Source organism: Rhinopithecus roxellana, chromosome 4, assembly GCF_007565055.1.
Source record: "Rhinopithecus roxellana isolate Shanxi Qingling chromosome 4, ASM756505v1, whole genome shotgun sequence".
NCBI classification, from domain to species: domain Eukaryota; kingdom Metazoa; phylum Chordata; class Mammalia; order Primates; family Cercopithecidae; genus Rhinopithecus; species Rhinopithecus roxellana.
This window is the reverse complement of record NC_044552.1, coordinates 46,989,275-47,009,626: the sequence shown is the minus strand read 5'-3', so window position 1 is coordinate 47,009,626 and position 20,352 is coordinate 46,989,275. Positions and strand designations below refer to the sequence as shown.

The 20,352-nt window shown below is 37.4% G+C and overlaps 1 protein-coding gene across 4 annotated transcripts in view; it reads left to right on the top strand.

Moving 5' to 3' along the window:
- The window catches only part of ZNF451 (zinc finger protein 451), an 82,990-nt gene that overhangs the window by 18,556 nt on the left and 44,082 nt on the right, over positions 1 to 20,352 (top strand). For all 4 annotated transcript variants that reach the window (XM_030928223.1, XM_010387929.2, XM_030928222.1 and 1 more), the window contains one exon: positions 16,098 to 16,223. In XM_030928223.1, the coding sequence (XP_030784083.1) occupies positions 16,098 to 16,223 (126 nt within the window). Of the gene's footprint in view, positions 1 to 16,097; positions 16,224 to 20,352 lie in introns of those variants that run through there.

The following is a 20,352-nucleotide window of genomic DNA, read 5'->3' as shown; positions in this document are numbered from 1 at the left end:
TAGAATATAGTTACATAAATAGTTTCATTTAGATTCTTGGGACAGAGTGGCCTGTGTATTGATCTTTCTTTAATGGCTTGGAACAGCTTCTATATATTCTGACAGGTCTTGGAAGCATGTTGATATCCTTGAGTCTAATTATCATCTTCCTGCCTGGGAAGGCAGTAGAAGAAAGAATCTGCATTTGTATAGTCTCTATACAGGCTCTGTGCTGGTTGCAAGGCACTCTTGAGAGAGAAATTCATTCTTACTATGCAGATGAAAAACTGAAACTTAAGAGTCATTAAGCAACTTGCTCAGGTAGTGGAACTGAGCTTTAAATATAGACTTTTTCCAGTCTCAATTCAACATTGTACTAGGCTGCCTCCGTGTGTTTTTCAAAGCCCCATTCAAGTTTTACTTCTATGGTAAACTCATTTTACATACACAAATCTTTTTTTTTTCTGAACTTTGTTTATGGCTTTACTGTCACTCCACTAGTAATTGATGTCTTTTTTTTTGAGACGGAGTCTCGCTCTGTCGCCCAGGCTGGAGTGCAGTGGCCGGATCTCAGCTCACTGCAAGCTCCGCCTCCCGGGTTCAGGCCATTCTCCTGCCTCAGCCTCCCGAGTAGCTGGGACCACAGGCGCCTGCCACCTCGCCCGGCTAATTTTTTGTATTTTTAGTAGAGACGGGGTTTCACTGTGTTAGCCAGGATGGTCTCGATCTCCTGACCTCGTGATCCGCCCGTCTCGGCCTCCCAAAGTGCTGGGATTACAGGCTTGAGCCACCGCGCCCGGCCGTAATTGATGTCTTACATTAACTGATTCCTGATTATTTCAGTTGTCAGATCAGGAATCCTATCCTCTTAGTTCTCTCATTGAGATTTCACTGTACTGGACTGAGATTATTCTGATTCATAGTCATTGGTTTCTGTTTCCATTCATTTTCAGCACTGATTATGTTAATCGTATTGCTTGTGTTTTTTCTTTGTTCTATGTTGTTTATTACATTCATTTTGTTTCATATAGACACTTAATTTTTTTTTTAACTGGCATTTTGAGGATATTGGTTTAATGGAAGGAAAAAGGAATGGTGCAAAAAGCACATGGTATTTGAATTCCAAAGACCTTGACCCTCAGTATTAGCAAGTCACTTATTTTCTGAGCCTCAGTTTTCCTACTCTCAAATGAGGTAATATCCAAAAGTACTTTGAAAACACTAAAGCTGATACAGATTTCCTTTTTTAAGTAATTTTGCTGTTTCTATTCATATTGGATATGGTATTCTATGGTATTAACTATAGATACATACATTTTAAAATGTATCTAATAGCATGTAAATGTTCATTTCATGCCATGTGATCATGTTCCCCCTTTTATGATTTTTTAAGACTAGCTTACAAGCCTAACAGTGTACTAAGTCATTAGAAGACATATTTAAAGTAAAATAGTCTCTTTTCCCAAGTACAAGCTAAGAAATGCTCATAATAAACAATAAAAAAATAATAAGAGAATGTAGAATGAAGAGCTAGAGTGTATATGTGTATACAATTTTTGATAGATGGTATTTTGTTATTTTATATCTGTGTTGAAAACAGTCTTTTAGTTCGTCAAACATCTTTTTCAGTACCTGCCATGTGCAGGCAGGTGTTAAGAAAGGTCTGAGAATACTGAGGATTAATAAGAGATGGCATATTCTCAAGAGAAGTAAATACCAATAAAGTATGAGAGCAGATGTCCTTTTTGGAAGAATGCCTGTGGTGATGGAACAAAAAAAGCCATATAGAGGGATGAGGAAAGCTTTTCTTACCAAGTGGATGAGCTGAGTTTTGGAGGAGGATTAGGCAAGAGTTAGTTGGCCTGGTGGAGAAACAGGAGCCAGGCATTCAGGTGGAGGAGCAGGAGAGTGCAACAGTGTGGGTAACATAATGGAGTGTGTCTGGTTTCAGAATTATAAAAAATAGTCTTTAGAGGAAACAGAAAAGGAGGAGACTAAACTAAAAGAAGTTGATAAATTATCCGTGAATATGTACAGGTTCCTACATATTCAAAGTGTGCTAAGTTTGTGTAGCCATGTAAAGTTGTAGGAGTTGTCTCTCTAGGAGTTGGTTTGTACCATAGTCCATTATGTACATCTAGAACAATTCTTTCTTTCCCGGAACTGAGCCCAAGCTGGGCTTTCAACAGTGCACCTTTGGCTCTGGGGCAGCTCAAGCAATCGGAAAGAACTGAGGCACTGGTAGAGAACAACTCTGAGGATGAACAGGGTAATGCCCCGAAGTGGAATGTGGTATCCCTTCATGGTTAAATGGTTGGAAACTTCAGGGTCACCTGTGGAAAGGTGTCCTCAGGGTAGCTAAAAGTGGTTAATTTCCTTGTGTTTTGACTTACAGATGATTTCTAGGTGGACTTGGGGAAAATAAAGATACTTATAAAAATATTGCCTCATTGGCATTTGGAGGTGTTGTATTGAAGGAGGAAGTGGGTTCCTATCACCAGAACCCTCTGTAGGTGATTCAGATAGGAAATTGGGTTGTAGACCTTGTCACAGTAATATCTCCAGCAGCTCCAACACATTTTGTCAACTTCATGTTTAAGTTTTTTTCCTTGCTGTTGGCCACCTTTAGCTGCTGCTTCTTTTTTTCTTCTTTTCCTTTTTTTGTTTTTGAGACAGTCTCGCTCTGGCTCCCAAGCTGGAGTACGGTGGGGTCATCTTGGCTTACTGCAACCTCCACCTCCCAGGTTCAAGTGATTCTCCTGCCTCAGCCTCCCAAGTAGCTAGGATTACAGGCACGTGCCACCATGCCTGGCTAATTTTTTGTATTTTTAGTAGAGATGGGGTTTTGCCACGTTGGCCAGGCTGGTCTCGAACTCCTGACCTCAAGTGATCTGCCCACTTTGGCCTCCCAAAGTAGTGGGATTACAGGCGTGAGCCACCGTACCAGGCCCCATCCCACTTTTACTTTTATTTTCTCAGTTCATCCTTTTTTTTTTTTTTCTTCTGTGCCGGAGGTGAAACAGTGGCATTCAGGGTTAAAAAACTGTAACTCCCTTTTGGTTTGTCACACATCATATTCAGAGTTACTGTGTTTTTTTTTTTTTTTTGAGACTGAGTCTCACTCTGTTGCTGAGGCTAGAGTCAGTGGTGCAATCTCGGCTCACTGCAACCTCTGCCTGCCAGGTTCAAGCGATTCTCTTGCCTCAGCCTCCCGAGTAGCTGAGATTGCAGGCGCCTGCCACCATGCTCAACTAATTTTTGTATTTTTAGTAGATAGAAGATTTCACCATTTTGGCTAGGCTGGTCTCGAACTCCTGACCTCAGGTGATCCACCTACCTTGGCCTCCCAAAGTGCTGGGATTATGAGTGTGAGCCACCACGCCTGGCTGTATATTTTAAAATTCTCTTAAGTTCCAAAGTTGCATTGTTACTATTATTTTTTGGTCCTGTACTGAAGGAGGATAAAAGTCATTTTCCTAAAATGATTTTTATAGAGATAGATGTTGGCAGTTTACTCAAAAGAGAATATAGGAAAATCTTTTTTAACAGGTTTGGTGGGACTAGCCTTCTTAACTGAATAAAGTACTTTACAGAATGGGGTATATCTATGTGTATGTTTTAAGATTTGTTCGTACAAAGCAGATGTCTTGTGTACTTTGTATTTGTAAACAACTAATTGGGGGTGGGAAGGAGATTGCTTTGTAAAAAGAGGGTTTCCTGGTCCTAAAGCTTTGCTGCTGGAGATGGTAAGATAGTAAATAAATATTGTACTGTTATGCTGTGTTTATCTCTTCTGCTTTATCTGTATTTGCATATAAAATTATTGAGAAAAACCATTGCTTTTCAAAGTGTTATTTGGGATACGATTTGAGTTATATAAGTTGAGGGGAAGGGGCTTCTGGTAAACAGAACTTTGTTGGGGGGTGGTGCAAACTTTAGACCAAACTATAGATTGAAGCTTTAGGATGGGCAATATAATAAGCAGACTTTGAAATTGGGTTTCTATGAAGTAATCCATTCATTGCAGGATTTCTATTCAAACCAAATGCACTAGTCAGATACTGTGATGATGCGCAAAGTTAATTCTTTTGCAGTTGATTGTTCCTTTGAGTTTTCTTTGAACTTGGAGTCCCTTACATATAAGATAGAGATGATGAAAGAAATATTGTCTAGTTGGTACTCCTCTGGATAATCAGTGCCAGCTGATGTTCAGGGAGATATTATGACTGTAAATAAACCTGCCTTGGATTGTTCTGTGTTAATGCCCTCACCTTATTCTTTACCTTCCTCCCTCCTACAAATTGCATCTTTTCCTATTACTGGCTTTTTCAATACCCAAAAGGTGCCTATGATGAGTCAGATAGGAAACTGGGTTGTTGTGGTCACTTCTCTGGGTAGTAACTGTTCTTGCAGAATGCTTTCTTCCTAGGTTATGTCAGCCTGTGTGGTATATGGAGCAAAATTGTTCCATTTCACAGAGAGGTCTAGTGACTTCATATTCATAATGTATTCATATTTCTATTAAAGTAATTTTGTAGAAAATGTAAAATGGAAGCTTTTTGGTTCATCAAGAACTAAAGTGCTTTTTAGAAATTAGTAATGATTTACAAATATAGGTCATTTATCATTAAAAAGCCACAAAGTAGTACAATGCTGTGAGCTATTGTAAAATAATTTCTTCTGTGAAGCCCTGCTTTTTGTTGTTGTTGTTTTTCTTTTTTTAGCCTTTATTTTAGGTTCAGGGGTACATTTACAGGTTTGTTTTATAGGTAAACTTATGTCACGGGGGTTTGGGATACAGGATTATTTTGTCACCCAGGTACTAAGCATGGTAACCGATTGTTATTTTTCTGGTGCTCTCCCTCCTCCCACTCTCCTCCCTCATGTAGGCCCAATGTCTGCTGTTCCTCTATTTGTGCCCTTTGGTTCTCATTATTTAGCTCCCACTTATAAGTGAGAACATGCAGTATTTGGTTTTCTGTTCCTGTGTTAGTTGACTAAGCCCTCCAGCTCCATCCATGTTCCTGCAGAGGACATGATGTCATTCTTTTTTTTTTTTTTTTTCGGCTATATAGTAGTCCGTCGTGTATACGTACTACATTTTCTTTACCTAGTCCTGCTTTTTACTATTGTGTTCTAGATATTGCTTTGCAAAAGCAAAATCACTCCATTAATTCCGCATTCCTTTTGAGTTGGTATTTGCAAACATTTAAAGTAACTGATTTAGCTAGTTACCACAGTAAGTTACTCAGAGGCTCAACTTTTCGGTGAGTGATGTGTGAAGAATAAAGTGAAAGATCTGCCTGAATTTAATATTTGTAAAAAATGTATTCATGGATCTTTTAAGAAAAACTTTTTTATAAAACAGTTTAGAGCCAGTTCTGTCTGGCATTTAGCTTCCTAAACCATACTACATTTTCAGGATCAAGAGTGAATTGTTCAAGAAAGAAGCATTTGTAGATGAATTTTAAGAGAAAGTTCATCTATGAAGTCATGTACATTCATCTGAAGTTACTTAAGTAGAAGTTTAGCTTCTACTAAAAATTTATTTTGGTGTTTAATTGGCTTCCTTTTGAGCACATTTGTTAAACATACCTGAGAGAACTTATCTTCGTGACTGGAAAAACTAAGAATCCTGCTTTCTATATTTACATTCCAAACAATAATAGAGAAGAGTCAGGTCTAAGTGAGCTGAATAAGCATATATTTTTAAGTTTCAGCTTTTAATTTGACTGTGTATACTTTCATCAGTATTTTAAATACATTTTAAAATGCAAAGTCAGACATGCTTTTAGGAAAACAATATATGTAAAAAAAAATACAAATTTGTGTTTTAGCTAAATGTTTTTTGCTTTAAGTGATAATGATGTTTGGCTTGAAATTTGTGTAAAAATATTTTCCCAGTAGCCATTAAGCTTGTTGAGCTGAAACTGACTTTCTTTAATTATTGATTAATATGTTTCTGTTGGGTTTGGAAAATAATGTAACCCGATATTATACATCTAGGGACAAAAATCTGAGAAAAGTTATATACAATTTAGTAATAGATTATGTCCCTTCTAGATGCAGCATTTCTGTCTATATTTGTGTAGGATAGATATTAAACATATTTTTATAAGGCAAAATTAGTGATTTAAAGCAAGACCATTATGTTCCCAAACAAAAGACTGAGATCCTTAACATTTTTGTCTTTATATAGTCTTCTTCATTAATAATTAAAATTTGTCAACAATTTTATTACATATGCTGATTGTAGAAAAATTAGAAGATAAATGTATAAAAGGAAAAAAACCTCGAGACAGAAATAACCACTATTTAACATTTTGATTTATATAGCCTTCTAGATTTTATTAATATATACATTTACAGGATCATTTTCATTTAAAAACTACCAGTGTTGCTTGGCACAGTGGCTCATGCCTATTTGGGAGGCCTAGATGGGAGGATTGCTTGAGGCCAGGAGTTCAAGACCAGCTTGGGCAATACCGCAGGACTCTGTCTTCACAAAAAATAAGAAGAACTTGCTGGGCGTGCTGGTACATGCCTGTAGGCCCAGCTACTTAGGAGGCCGAAGTGAGAGGATTGCTTAAGTGAGCCCAGGAGGTTGAGGCTGCAGTGAGCTATGGTCACCCTCTAGCCCGGGTAACAAAGTGAGATCTTGTCAGAAAAAAAAAATTAATTGGTCGATCTATTAGTACTAATAGGGAAGATATGTTGAAATGTAAGTTAAACATTATCATTTCATTGATTATGGGATTTTGTGTCAGGTTGTCATTTCTAGACTTGGACTTTTTGCTGTAACTCTACCAGGACACATTAAAAGATAAACATTGTTCTTTAGAAGTGTTGCTTTACCTGTATATGCTTAACTTTCATGGAGATGTGTCCTCAGGTATAACCAGTATCCTGAATGTGGTTATCATTTATAGGATACAACCGAAATTTGCTCTGTGCATGTTTTATCTAAAATTTTAGATAAAAATGTAAAGACGTATATTTGAGAATGTAAGAATTTCATAGTAACTGAACCAGAATCTGTCTTTAAGCTTCTTCTGGCTTTACATCCTCCTTAATTCTATGCAGTTGTGGGTTTGGAAGAAAATTGATGCAGAGATTGATCTGAAGTATTGGCAAACAGAAGACCCCCAATTTCCCCAATATTTTTCTTAAGGCTTTCCTATACTTCTCCCCAACACCAATTGGCTAACATTGATAGTTTATTAACTGTCAGTATGGACCCTTTAATATTATGTGTTTTATTTAAAGACATTAGTCTTTAAGGTCTTTAAAGAAGGGTGACCACAGGAAGTACTTCAAGGAGGATAACCCTGAAGATCCTATAGGTGCTAATACTCAAAATGAAACTTCAAAAAAAAGATGTTTGCCATGGATCCGAGCCAATTCAATTTTAGCTTGAGAAGTGAATTCAGGTTATGTCTGAAAGCCTTACCTTTCTTAGAAAAGCTCCAAAGACCTAAGTGATAATTCAGGTTACAGGCTTTGTGGGAGATGGCAAATCCAGCCTAAGGAAAGCAGTCTGGAATTTTACAGTTTCACATTAAATTACACTTCAGCATTGTGGCATTAGGGGAATGGTAGAAATTCGTAGTGCTAAGAATTGAGTGACCCCTTTAACCAGCTACCTTAACCCCCATACCCAAGATTTGTAGTGAAAAAATATTGTATGGGCTGGGTGCTGTGGCTCACGCCTGTAATCCCAGCACTTTGGAAGGCTGAGGCTGGCAGATCACTAGAGGTCAGGAGTTTGAGACCAGCCTGGCCAACATAGTGAAACCCTATCTCTACTAAAAATGCAAAAATTAGCTGGGCGTGGTGACACACACTTGTAGTCCCAGGTACTCGGGAGACTGAGGCAGGAGAATCGCTTGAATTCAGGAAGCAAAAGTTGCAGTGAGCCGAGATTACACCACTGCACTCTAGCCTGGGTGACAAAGTGAGACTCCGTCTCAAAAAAAAAAAAAAGAAATCATATGACTAATAGAGTCTGCCTCATATACCTAATCTTTTCCCAGTTTAAAACATCTTTCTTTAATACATTCGTTTTCTCAGTTTTAAAGTGCTAGCTTCAAAATTGGCAAAGATTTCAGAGTTGAAGCCCTTGCTTTCTCTAGTTACCATTCCTTTTCCTCTAGATTTCCCCCAAATCTGTTTTCAATATTGGTAGCTAGAGTTCCTTTTTTTCTTCCTTTTCAAGAAGAAAATAGAACCAGGCACGGTTGCATGTACCTATAGGCCCAGCTACTCTGTAGGATGAGGTGGGAGGATTGCTTGAGCCCAGGAGTTTGAGTCCCGCCAGAGGACCTTATCGCTAAAGGGGGGAAAAAATCGGAGAAACTATCTCCTCAGAGGGAAGAAGAAAGCCCAGAGTCAATTCTAAGATGTCTTTTGTTTTCAGCATTAGGGCTTGTGGGTCTTTTCAGCCCTTCAGTGTTGTGAAAGAGAAGAAACAGATCAGCAGAATTAGTAGGGAATAACAGAGGCAATTCATTGAGACATAACCGTGTACAAATTGAGTGTCCTTTATCTGAAATGCTTGGAACCAGAAGTGTTTGGATTTTAGATATTTTTGGATTTTGGAATATTTGCATTATAGCTTTTGGTTGAGCATCCCTGATGTGAAAATCTGAAGTCTGAAATGCTCCAAGGAATGTTTCTTTTGGGCTTCATACGGGCACTCAAAAAGTTTTGGATTTTAGAGCATTTTTTTTTTTCAGATTTTTGGATTAGGGAAGCTCAGCTTGTCATTAAATAAAATATGTAAGCTACTAATAGCTAAATATAAGAAAAACAATTATAGTAAATAACGACAATGCCAACAGGTTTTAAAACCTCCAAAATGTGATGTTAAGCTAGTGATTAATTTTAGAGTGAAGTTGAAGAGATCTAAATGAATGTTTAAATGCCTAAACAACTTCTCTTCCTAGTGTTGTATGTTTTGATAGCACATGAGTATAATTCGAAGGGAGTAAAGTTTTAAGAACATACTTATGTGACTAGTGGATTACTGAAATTTTTTTCTACTGGATATATAATTGCTGTGTTTCTATATTTAATTTTCATTGACCTTTGCATCAAGAGTATATGCAAAAGTCAATGAAAAGTATTGCATCAGAATCATTAAGTATGCTTTAAAGTAAACATTAAGAAGAATAAATACTATGTAAAGCTTTCCTGAATGACTGTAACTTCAAAAGTAACTTAAAATGGTTTTATTATGGCCTAGAACAAAGTAAAATGATAGTGGAAACATCAGTTCAAGGATAGTTCTTCCTGAGTTAGGATTATCTAAATTTATCTAAAACATGACCTTCTTCCTGTCCCTAGAATATTCACATTGTTATTGTGACACAGGAATTTCAGAGAGACCAAAAAATCCCTTGATTTCCTATCCTCACACCCACATGGCTGCATAAGTGACTTAATGTTTGAGTAGGAAATATTGTGTTTGGTGTAAGGGTAGCAACTTGAAATATCTTGATAAATTTTCTGCAGCTTATAGTCTCCAGATTTTTTTTCTAGGCATAAGATATACTTTCTATTTAGGAATGTCAGTCCTTCTCTCAACCTTATAGGAGGAGAATTGTCATTACTGTCTCTTTTTTTGGGGGGGGGGGGGTAGGTAAACAGTAATTTATACCTTGTCCAGTTTGCCTATATGTTAATGTGACCTTGGTTTACCAGATCAAGTGTGACTTTTGCTAAAGTTTAAAACCTAGAAAGTATTATCTCTGTCAAGAAAGTTAACACACTCTATACCTATGTTTAAATTTTACTAACATCTTTAAATTAAAATTTATATTTGTGATCTACACTAAATTTCCTTCTCAAGGTAGTACCTACATTTTGTAGTTTTTGCAAGGAGTAAATTTAATTTGCCCTTTTTTCCCCCTTTTTTAGAAGACAGTCTCGCTTTGTTGTCACCCAGGCTGGATCATAGCTCATTGGAGCCTCAATCTCCTGGGCTCAAGCAGTCCTCCTGCCTCAGCCTCCTGAGTAGCTGAAACTATAGGCACATGCCACCACGCCCAGCTAAGTTTTTAATTTTTTTTGTAGAGACGAGGTCATGCACTCTTAGCTACACTGGTCTCCAACTCCTGTGCTCAAGTGAACCTCCTGCCTCAGCTCCCAAAGTGCTGGGATTACAAGTGTGAGCTATTATGCTCGACCACTAATTCGCTTATAAGACAGATTTGCCTGTACTGAGGGATCAAAGTTAAGAAAAATAACTTCCTGTGACTGCCATTTCTGAGGACCTGCATTGCCTTGTAACTTGTAAAAGGATATTTTGAAGTTAGTAGAATGTCACCTACTACCTGGGTGCAAGGCTGTACGCTGTCCAAGTGGTCAGAAAGTGAGCTGGGGTTACTTCTACCTAAAGTGGTCCTATAAACAGTCCCTACTGCAAAGGTGTACCCTCATACTGAAAATACCACTTTGGCCTTTTTATATATGCTTACTTCAGTGTAACTTCTGTCTACTTCTAGAAGTCATACCTGCTGTTTGACTTGTCTTGTGCATCACTATCCCACTTTAGATAAAAATTGGGTTGTTCATAGGTGACTGATTTGCCCAAAGAGTGATATTTTGTTTGTAACCAATTATTCTGGTAGAAAAAGCCAGGGAAGGCCAGGCATGGTGGCTCACGCCTGTAATCCCAGCACTTTGGGAGGCCAAGGCAGGCAGATCACCTTAGGTCAGGAGTTTGAGGTCAGCCTGGCCAATGGCCAACATGGAGAAACCCCATCTCTACTAAAAATACAAAAATTAGGGGGGTGGTGACACATGCCTGTAATCCCAGCTACTCGGAGGCTGAGGCAGGAGAATCACTTTAACCTGGGAGGCAGAGGTTGCGGTGAGCCAAGATCGCGCCACTGCACTCCAGCCTGGGTGACAGAGTGAGACTCCGTCTGAAAAGAAAAAAGCCAGGGAAGATCTATTATTTTTCTTTTCTTAAAATAAACTTTTTTAAAAGAGCAGTTTTAGGTTCACCGTAAAATTGAGCAGAAAGTACAATCAGGCAGTGTCCACTTACCTCCTCCCCTCCCACCCCTCCATGCAAAACCTCCACTATCCTCATTGGAAACCACAGGATACATTTGTTTCAATCTGTGAACCTCCATTAACACATTATGTGCTTCTAGTCTCCAGAAAAATTTAGGCATAAGATATACTTTCTATTTATGAATGTCAGCCCTTCTTTCAACTTTGTAGGAGGAGAATCGTCATTACTGTCTTTTTTTCTTTGGTAGGTAAACAGTAATTTATAAGTTGTCCACTTTGTCTGTATGTTAATATGATCGTGGTTTACATTAGGGTTCATAGTGTACATTAGGGTTCACACTTGGTGGTGTATATTATCTAGATTTTGACAAATGTATACTGACATGTATCTGTCATTGTGGTATCACTGAAAATAGTTTGACTGCCCTAAAAATCTTCTGTGCCCTGCCAGTTTATCCCTCCTCCTTGACTATCCCCTGTCAATCACTGATCTTACTACAGTTTCCGTAGTTTTGCCTTTTCCAGAATGTGATATGTGGCCATGCAGTCTATAGCCTTTTCAAATTGGCTTCTTTCACTTAGTAATAAGGTGCTTTTTCCTCCATGTCTTTTCACAGCTTGATAGCTCAGTTCTTTTTAGCATTGAATAATGTTCTATTGTCTGAATATACCAAAGTTTATCCATTCACTGATTGAAGGACATCTTGGTTACTTCCAAGTTTTGGCACTTATGATAAAGTTGCTGTAAACAGCTGTGTGCAGGTTCTTGTGTGGACGTAAGTTTTCAGTTCATCTGAGTAACTACCAAGAAGCCCAATATGTTTAGTTTTGAAACTGCCAAACTGTTTTTCAAAGTGTGTTTACCATTTTGCATTCCCACCAGCAATGAAATGAGAGTTGGCTCTTGCTCCACATCCTTGCTAACATTTGATGTTGTCAGTGTTTTAGATGTGGCCATTCTAATAGGTGTATATTGGTGTCTTGTTGTTTTAATATATGCTTCCCTAATGACATATGATGTTGATCTTTTCATATGCTTAATTTGTCATCTGTATATCTTCTTTGGTGAGGTGTCTGTTTAGGTATTTCCCCATTTTTAAGGCAGGCTGTTCATTTTCTTATTGTTTAGTTTTAAGAGTTCTTTGTATATACTGGATTACAGTCCTTTATCAGATGTGTCTTTTGCACATATTCTCCCAGTCTGTGGCTTGTGTTCTCATTTTTTGACATTGTCTTTTGCAGAGAAGTTTTAAGTTCTAATGAAGTGCAGCTTATCAATTATTTTTTTCAAGGACCATGCTTTTGCTCCTGTATCTAAAAAGTCATTGTCATGCACAAGGTCATTTAGATTTTCTCCTATGTTATCTTTTAGGAGTTTATAGTTTTATATCTTGTATTTTGTCCTGTGATTCATTTTATGTTAATTTTTGTGAAGGGTGTAAGGTCAGGGTCTAGATTCATTTTTTTTGCATGTGGATGTCTACTTGTTCAAACACTATTTGTTAGAAAGACTGTCTTTTCTTCATTGTATTGTTTTTGCTCCTCTGTCATAGATCAGTTGACTTTATTTATGTGAGTCTGTTTCTGGACTCTCTGTTATGTTTCATTGGTCTGTTTGTCCCTTCTTTTGACAGTACCACACAGTCTTAATTACTGTAGCTTTCTAATAAGTTTTGAAGTCAGTTAGTGTCGGTCGTATGACTTTGTTCTCCTTCAGTACTCAGCTGGCCAATAGGAGTTTTTTGCCTTTCCATATACACTTCAGAATGAGTTTGTCGTTATACACAAAATAATCTGTTAGGATTTTGATTGTGATTACATTGAATATATAGATCAAAGATGAAGTTAGGAGAACTGACATCTTGACAATAGTGAGTCTCCTATCCATGAACATGAAATATCTCTCCACTTCTTGAGTGGTTCTTTGATACAAAATCAACTACAAAAGTCAGTATCATCTCTATATACCAATAACAGTTAAGCTGAAAACCAAATGGAGAATACAGCCCCACTTACAATAGCCACACAAAATATTGAATACACCTAACCAAGGTGTGAAAGATCTCTATGAGGAAAACTACAAAACAATGCTGAAAGAAATCATAAATGACAAACAAATGGAAAAACATTCCATGCTCATGGGTGGGAAGACTCAATATCATTAAAATGGCCATTCCGTCCAAAGCTTTCTATAGATTTAACACTGTTCTTATCAAACTACCAATGTCATTTTTCACAGAAGTAGAAAAAAATATTCTAAAATGTATATGTAACCAAAAAGCCTGAATTGTCAAGGCATTCCTAAGCAGAAAGAACAAAGCCAGAGACATCACATTACCTAATGTCTAATTATACTACAAGGCTACAGTAACCAAACCAGTATGTTACTGTTATAAAAATAGGCATACAGACCAATGGAATAAATTAGGGAACCCAGGAATAAAGCAGCACAGGCACAACCAACTCACCAACTCATCTTCAACAAAGTGGACAAAAATAATCAAGAAAAGATACTCTGTTCAATAAATGATGCTGGGAAAACTGGCTAACCATATGCAGAAGTGTAAAATTGGACCTCTTACATATATAAAAATTAACTCAATGGATTAAAGACTTAAATGTAAGACCTGAAACTATAAAAATTCTAGAAGAAAACCTAGGAAGTACTCTTCTAGACATTGGCTTAGGCAAAGAATTTATGATGAAGACCCCAAAAGCAAACAGAACAAAATCAAAAATAGAAAAATGGGACTTAATTAAACGAAAGAGCTTCTGCACAGCAAAATAAACTATCAACAGAACTAACAGACAACCTACAGAATGGGAGATAATATTTGCAAAGTATGTACCTGACAAAGGACTAATATCCAGAATCTATAAGGACTTAAATGAATCAACAAGGAAAAAAACCAATTCCATTGAAAAGTGGGCAAAGGCCATGAACAGACACTTCTCAAAAGACAACATACAAGCAGCCAACAAACATGAAAAAATGCTCAACATCACTAATCAGAGAGATGCAAATCAAAATCACTATCAGATACCATCTCACAGCAGTCAAAATGGCTATTTCTAAAAAGTCAAAAAGTAAAATATTGGCAAGGTTGTAGAGAAAAGGAAACATACACTGTTGGTGGAAATGCAGCTTAGTTCATCGCCTATGGAAAGCAGTTCAGAGATTTCTCAAAAAACTAAAAATAGAACTATGATTCCACCCAGCAATCCCATTACTGGGTGTATATCCAAAGGAAAATGCTGGGCATAGTGGCTCACACCTGTAATCCCAGCATTTTGGGAGGCTGAGGTGGGAAGATCACTTGAGCCTAGGAATTTGAGACCAGCTTGAGCAACATAACAAGCCTCCATCCCTACAAATAAGTTACCCAGGTGTGGTGGTGTGCACCTGTAGTCCAGCTACTCAGGAGGCTGAGAAGGAGGATTGCTTGAGCCTGGCAGGTCAGGGCTGCAGTGAGTTGTGATTGTGTCACAGCCCTCCAGTCTGAGTGATGAAATGAGACCGTGTTTCAAAAATAAATAAGAAATCATTTCACCAAAAAGACACGTGTACTCATATGTTCATAGCAGCACTATCCACAACAGCAAAGACATGGAATCTACCTGTGTGCCCATCATCAGTAGAATGGATAAAGAAAATGTGGTATATGTACACTGTGGAATGCTACACAGCCATAATAAAGAATGAAATCATTCTGCACAGGTACAGCAACATGGATGCAGCTGGAAGCTGCTACTCTAAGCAAACTAATGCAGAAACGGATAAACAAGTATCACATGTTGTCATTTATAAGTGGGAGCTAAATCTTGGGTTCACATAGAGAGTAAGTTGGGAACAAAACTCCAAAAGGAGAGAGAGAGGGTAGGGGGACAAGGGCTGAAAAACTTCCTATTGGACACTATGTTCATTCTCTGGGTGATGGAATCAGTAGAAGCCCAAAGTTCGGCACCATGCAGTATACCCTTGTAACAAACTCTCAAATGTACCCTTGAATGTGAAATAAAAATGAAAAAAAAAAAAGTTTTTTGAGTTCTTTCATCAGAGTTTTGTAGTTTTCTTCATACAGATGTACACATTTTGTTATATTTATACCTAAGTATTTCGTCTGGAGGGAGTACTAATGTAAGTGGTGATTTTTAAATTTCAAATTCCACTTGTTCATTGCTGATATATATGAAATCAATTGACTTGTGTATTAACCTTGTATCCTGCAACCTTGCTATAATTGCTTATTAGTTCCAGGAATGATTCTGTTAATTATTTTGGATTTTCTACATGGATGCAAACAAAAAGTTTTATTTCTTCCTTCGCAATCTGTATACCTTTTATTTATTTTTCTCATCTTACTTCATTAAATGGCTAGGACTTCTAGTACAATGTTGCGAGTGGCAAGAGGGGATATCCTTGCCTTGTTCCTTATCTTAGTGTGAAGACTTTCTGTTTCTCATCATTAAATGGTGGTGGTAGCTGTAGGTTTTTTGTAGATGATCTTTATAAATTGAAGAAAGTTCCCTTCTCTTCTTACTTTGCTGAGAGTTTTTATCATGAGTGGGTGCTGGATTTTGTTAAATGCTTTTTCTGCATCTATTAATATAGGATCATATGTGAGGGTCCCTCTATGGGTGGCTCCCCTGGAATTTTTAACTCTCAGGCTTCTCCACGCTAAGCATCCATTAGAGTTTAGTTTCCTATGGAGGTTCCTGCTAGAAGGTTTCCCCTTTAGTAAGTTGATGTTGTTTATTTACCTCTCTCTTTCCAGTTTTAGGGGTTGGCGCTTTGCCTGATGACCCCACCTCTCTGACAGATCTAAGAAGAGTTTATTCTTCAGCTTTTAAGTGAATAAAGATGATAAATGTCCTAATAGCTCATTTGTCTAGCTTCCTGAAAACCAAAGATGCTGGTGGATACTTGACAGACCTACAAAATACTACATAAAACATACAATACACAAAATAGGTTCTTACAAATATAACTCAAGTAAATGGTTCTTTAGTATAGTAGCTGTTTGATGAATGGATGTATGTTATCCAAATGCTAATTTTGTTAATTAAAAGGAATGAAAATTATTTTTCTATTATAGGAGAATGTTAAACGTAAAGACCATATTGATCATCAGAAGGATAAAGTTGCTTTAACTCTGGCTCGTTTAGCCCGCCATGTTGAAGTGGAGAAACAGCAGAAAGAAGAGAAGAATAGAGCGTTCAGAGTATGTGGCTATTTTAATCAGTATTTTATATAATTAAAAATTATTTATAATAAAGGTTGTAAAGAGAAGCCTTTAATAAAAAAAAAGATTTAATCAAAGCTCAGCATGTACCCTAGATCGCTCATAAATTTGATAATAGTTATTGATAATAGCTTTTTACATCTATTTTTAGTTTGTTGGATTCCTATCTGTATATAGGAAAAGAAGAAAAATAGAATTAACTGAGTGGACTTCATTTTTGAGAATTAAAAATAATGGATTTCTCAAAGCAGATGAGCAGTTAACAAGTTTCTGGTTATTTTATCATAAGAGTGAAAAGAGTTTTATCAGGGCTTTTATAGATATAAGCTGTTGAAAGATTATTTTCTTTTTTTTTTTTTTTTTTTTTTTGAGACGGAGTCTTGCACTGCCATCCAGGCTGGAGTGCAATGGCCGGCTCTCAGCTCACTGCAAGCTCCGCCTCCCGGGTTCACGCCATTCTCCTGTCTCAGCCTCCCGAGTAGCTGGGACTACAGGCGCCCGCCTCGTCGCCCGGCTAGTTTTTTTTTTTGTATTTTTTAGTAGAGACGGGGTTTCACCGTATTAGCCAGGATGGTCTCGATCTCCTGACCTCATGATCCGCCCGTCTCGGCCTCCCAAAGTGCTGGGATTACAGGCTTGAGCCACCGCGCCCGGCCGAAAGATTATTTTCTACTGGATAGAACCAGACTGCTTTCTCAAATTTTAGCTTATCCTTCCAAATTAAATCCATTACTGAAAGGAAGAAATTTGAAGCAGGTTTGTAGATGAACGGCTGTGTGGAAATGAAAGCCCATTTTTAGAATCTTGCATGGTATAAATTTTTTCCTTGACTTGCTTTAGAAGGCCCCAAATGAAATTACTTAAAGAATTCCCTCAATACTGACAAATGTCCTTTAGGAGCAGAATGTTGATGCGTTGGGTAAAAAACTCCATACTAAAGTACAAAAATAGAAATTTAAACCATGCCTCTGGCCAGCAGCTGTTTAGATTTCAGTAGATCACTACTTTTATAGACTTTGGGTTTCATTCTGTGAATGGACAGTTTAGAGATTCTCCCAGGTCAGAATAAGCACTATGATTTTGTAATTTTAGCATGCACGTTTTGGATTCCTTATTCCATTGGTTATTATAAAGTAATTTGTGTATTTCTGTAGCATCCTAATCTGTTATAAAATGGTGTTTAAATTTAGAAATAAGCTAGTTTGGGGGCTTTTACTTTATGATGTAATATCAATTAAATTAGACTATGGTATTCTAATTGTATGTTTAAAATGTTTATTGCATATATACATATGTGCACACAGACACACACATATATGCAAACACACAAAATATTATTTTTATCCTGGCAGAAACACTATTCAGTTTTAAGGAAGTTCCCCGTCCCCTCTCCCCGCCCGCCTCTGGAACTATAAGTATGTTGTTTGATTTTTTTTTATGTGTCATACCTCTTTGACAGAGGAATTACTTGCAAACTGTCTTACTTTCCCTCAGGTTTCCTAAGTGATGCTAGCTTCTTTTCCCAGGCAATCCTAATGGCTACATAGATAATAAAGTTTTTGTGATGAGCCCAGAATCTTGTATAGTCACTGTGACAACTAAGTTTTTTCTCAAGGGTAGTTTCAGCCTCCACCCATGTAAATGGTCATTCATTTTATTAAATACTTTACATTGAATATCTTTTTAGAAATTTAGAAATTTTGAATTTTTTGTTTAACCAGTTGGAAAGAATAAATTTGTCTAGATTTCATTCTTCTTTAAAGAAGAAAAGACTCACATAGCAAGCTCATTGCTTGCTATCCAGCCATAATTTTGTTTTTCTAACTTGATTCCCTTTATGGATTACTTATTTTTTAAAAGTAGATGACAAAACAACAACAACAACAATAAAAAACTACCCAGAAAGGAAGATAATGAAACTGAAATAGAAATAATTTTTAAAGAATTCTAGTGAATGATAATTCTGGCTAAAATTAGACACTATAGAAAATGTCTTTCAACTGTTGTAGGCCTTTGTGAATTGTTGGTGTCTTCATTATTAAAGTTTAAGTTATCTTACTTTTGTGCTGGAGAGGTTTCAAAGAAGAAAAAAGGAATATTCATTAAAATCTTCACTGGAGTCTAGACCCCATGGCTCATGCCTGTAATTCCAGCACTTTGGGAGGACGAGGCGGATAGATCACCTGAGGTCAGTAGTTCGAGACAAGCTTGGCCAACATGGGTGAAACCCCGTCTCTACTAAAAATTTTTTAAAAATTAGCCAGGTGTGGTGGCACATGCCTGCAATCCCAGCTACTTGGGAGACTGAGGCTGGAGAATCGCTTAAACCCGGGAGGCGGAGGTTCCAGTGAGCCAAGATCGTGCCAGTGCACTCCAGCCTGGGCGACAGAGCGAGACTGTCTCAAAAAAACAAACAAAAAAACCCAAAATCTTCACTGGATACTTCACTTTCAGAGATCACGTGTTGTGCTGACCATTTGACTAGCTACCAGCTTTGTGTATTGATATTCCAGGAGTTAAGACGACTTGCAAGAAAGGGTGTAACCCTGAAGTTTTTGAAAGTTGCTTTGTGATAGAGAAAAAGGGTGGCTAATTTTAGGATGATTTCAGTAAGTGTTTTTTGAGCATTGACTATGCGTGTTCATAGAGTTCAAATTCTATTGTAAGAAATGCCAGAGAACTTGAAAAAAAAACCTATTTAATTTTAATTATTGGAAATTGTTAAAATAAGTATGCTAGTAGTTGGTATGTAGTAATATTTAATCTCAATTATATTACTTTAATTGAAGGGTTTTTATTGTAATGGATTATTGCAAGGAACTTTGATAAATGGTCTAATTTAATATATAAGATGGCTTAGAATATATCTATTGGGCTATTGCTTTCTTTGGATAGGCTAACTTTGATTTTACTATTGTTTGTTTCTTATTGCGTGTTATTCAGTATAGTGATCCTGTTGGATACACTTTGAAAAAGTATTTGGTGATTTTTGAAGTTGGGATACTGCATACTCTATGTATGAAAAATACAGTGCACATTAGCACTTTAGGACTTTAGTAGTCCTACATGAAAGTAACCTTTTAAAATTTTGTGTTAAAACTAGTGTTTCTATACTTAATTTGATTACAGAGAATTTTTAAAAAGGCATGTAATGCATATTAACATTCATGAGAAGTAGTATTCCATGGATCTAATTTGAACAATGTCATGTAGATTTTCTTCAGATTAAAATCTTGGGCCGGGCACGGTGGCTCAAGCCTGTAATCCCAGCACTTTGGGAGGCCGAGACGGGCGGATCACAAGGTCAGGAGATCGAGACCATCCTGGCTAACACGGTGAAACCCCGTCTCTACTAAAAATACAAAAACTAGCCGGGCGAGGTGGCGGGCGCCTGTAGTCCCAGCTACTCGGGAGGCTGAGGCAGGAGAATGGCGTGAACCCGGGAGGTGGAGCTTGCAGTGAGCTGAGATCTGGCCACTGCACTCCAGTCCAGGCGACAGAGCGAGACTCCGCTCTTTCCCCTCACTTATCCTTCCTGATAGAAAACCCTGTTCCACTGATAGCTAGGCCATACATTATTATGGTTTATATCTTACAAATCCAGTGTTGCTGACTCTGATTCTTTTTGAAGTACATGTAAATCTATCTGAGAGGCAGTATGATTATACTCATTAGTGCATGAAGTCTAGAATCAGATTGCCAGGGTTTGAATTCTGACATTGTTATATATCCTTGGGCAATTTATTTGACCTCTCTGTACGTCAGGTTTTTCATCATAAAATGGGAACAATAATACCTAAAATCTAAAGTCTTTTTAAAACTGCCTCACACATGGTTAGTGGCCAATAAGTGTTAATTTTAATACACATGATTAGAAAATATACAAATAGTTTCATGGATAACTAGAAAGATTAGGCTTTTAGCAATATAGAGCATCTAGTTCAGCATTGTCGTTGGCCTGCTGCTTGCTATAAATAAAGATTTATTGGAACACTGCTACACCACTTGTTTATATTTTGTTTGTGGCTGCTCTCCTGCTACAATGGCAGAGTTGGTAAAGACTCTATGGCCTGCAAAGCTGTAATGAAATATTAACTAGCCCTTTGGA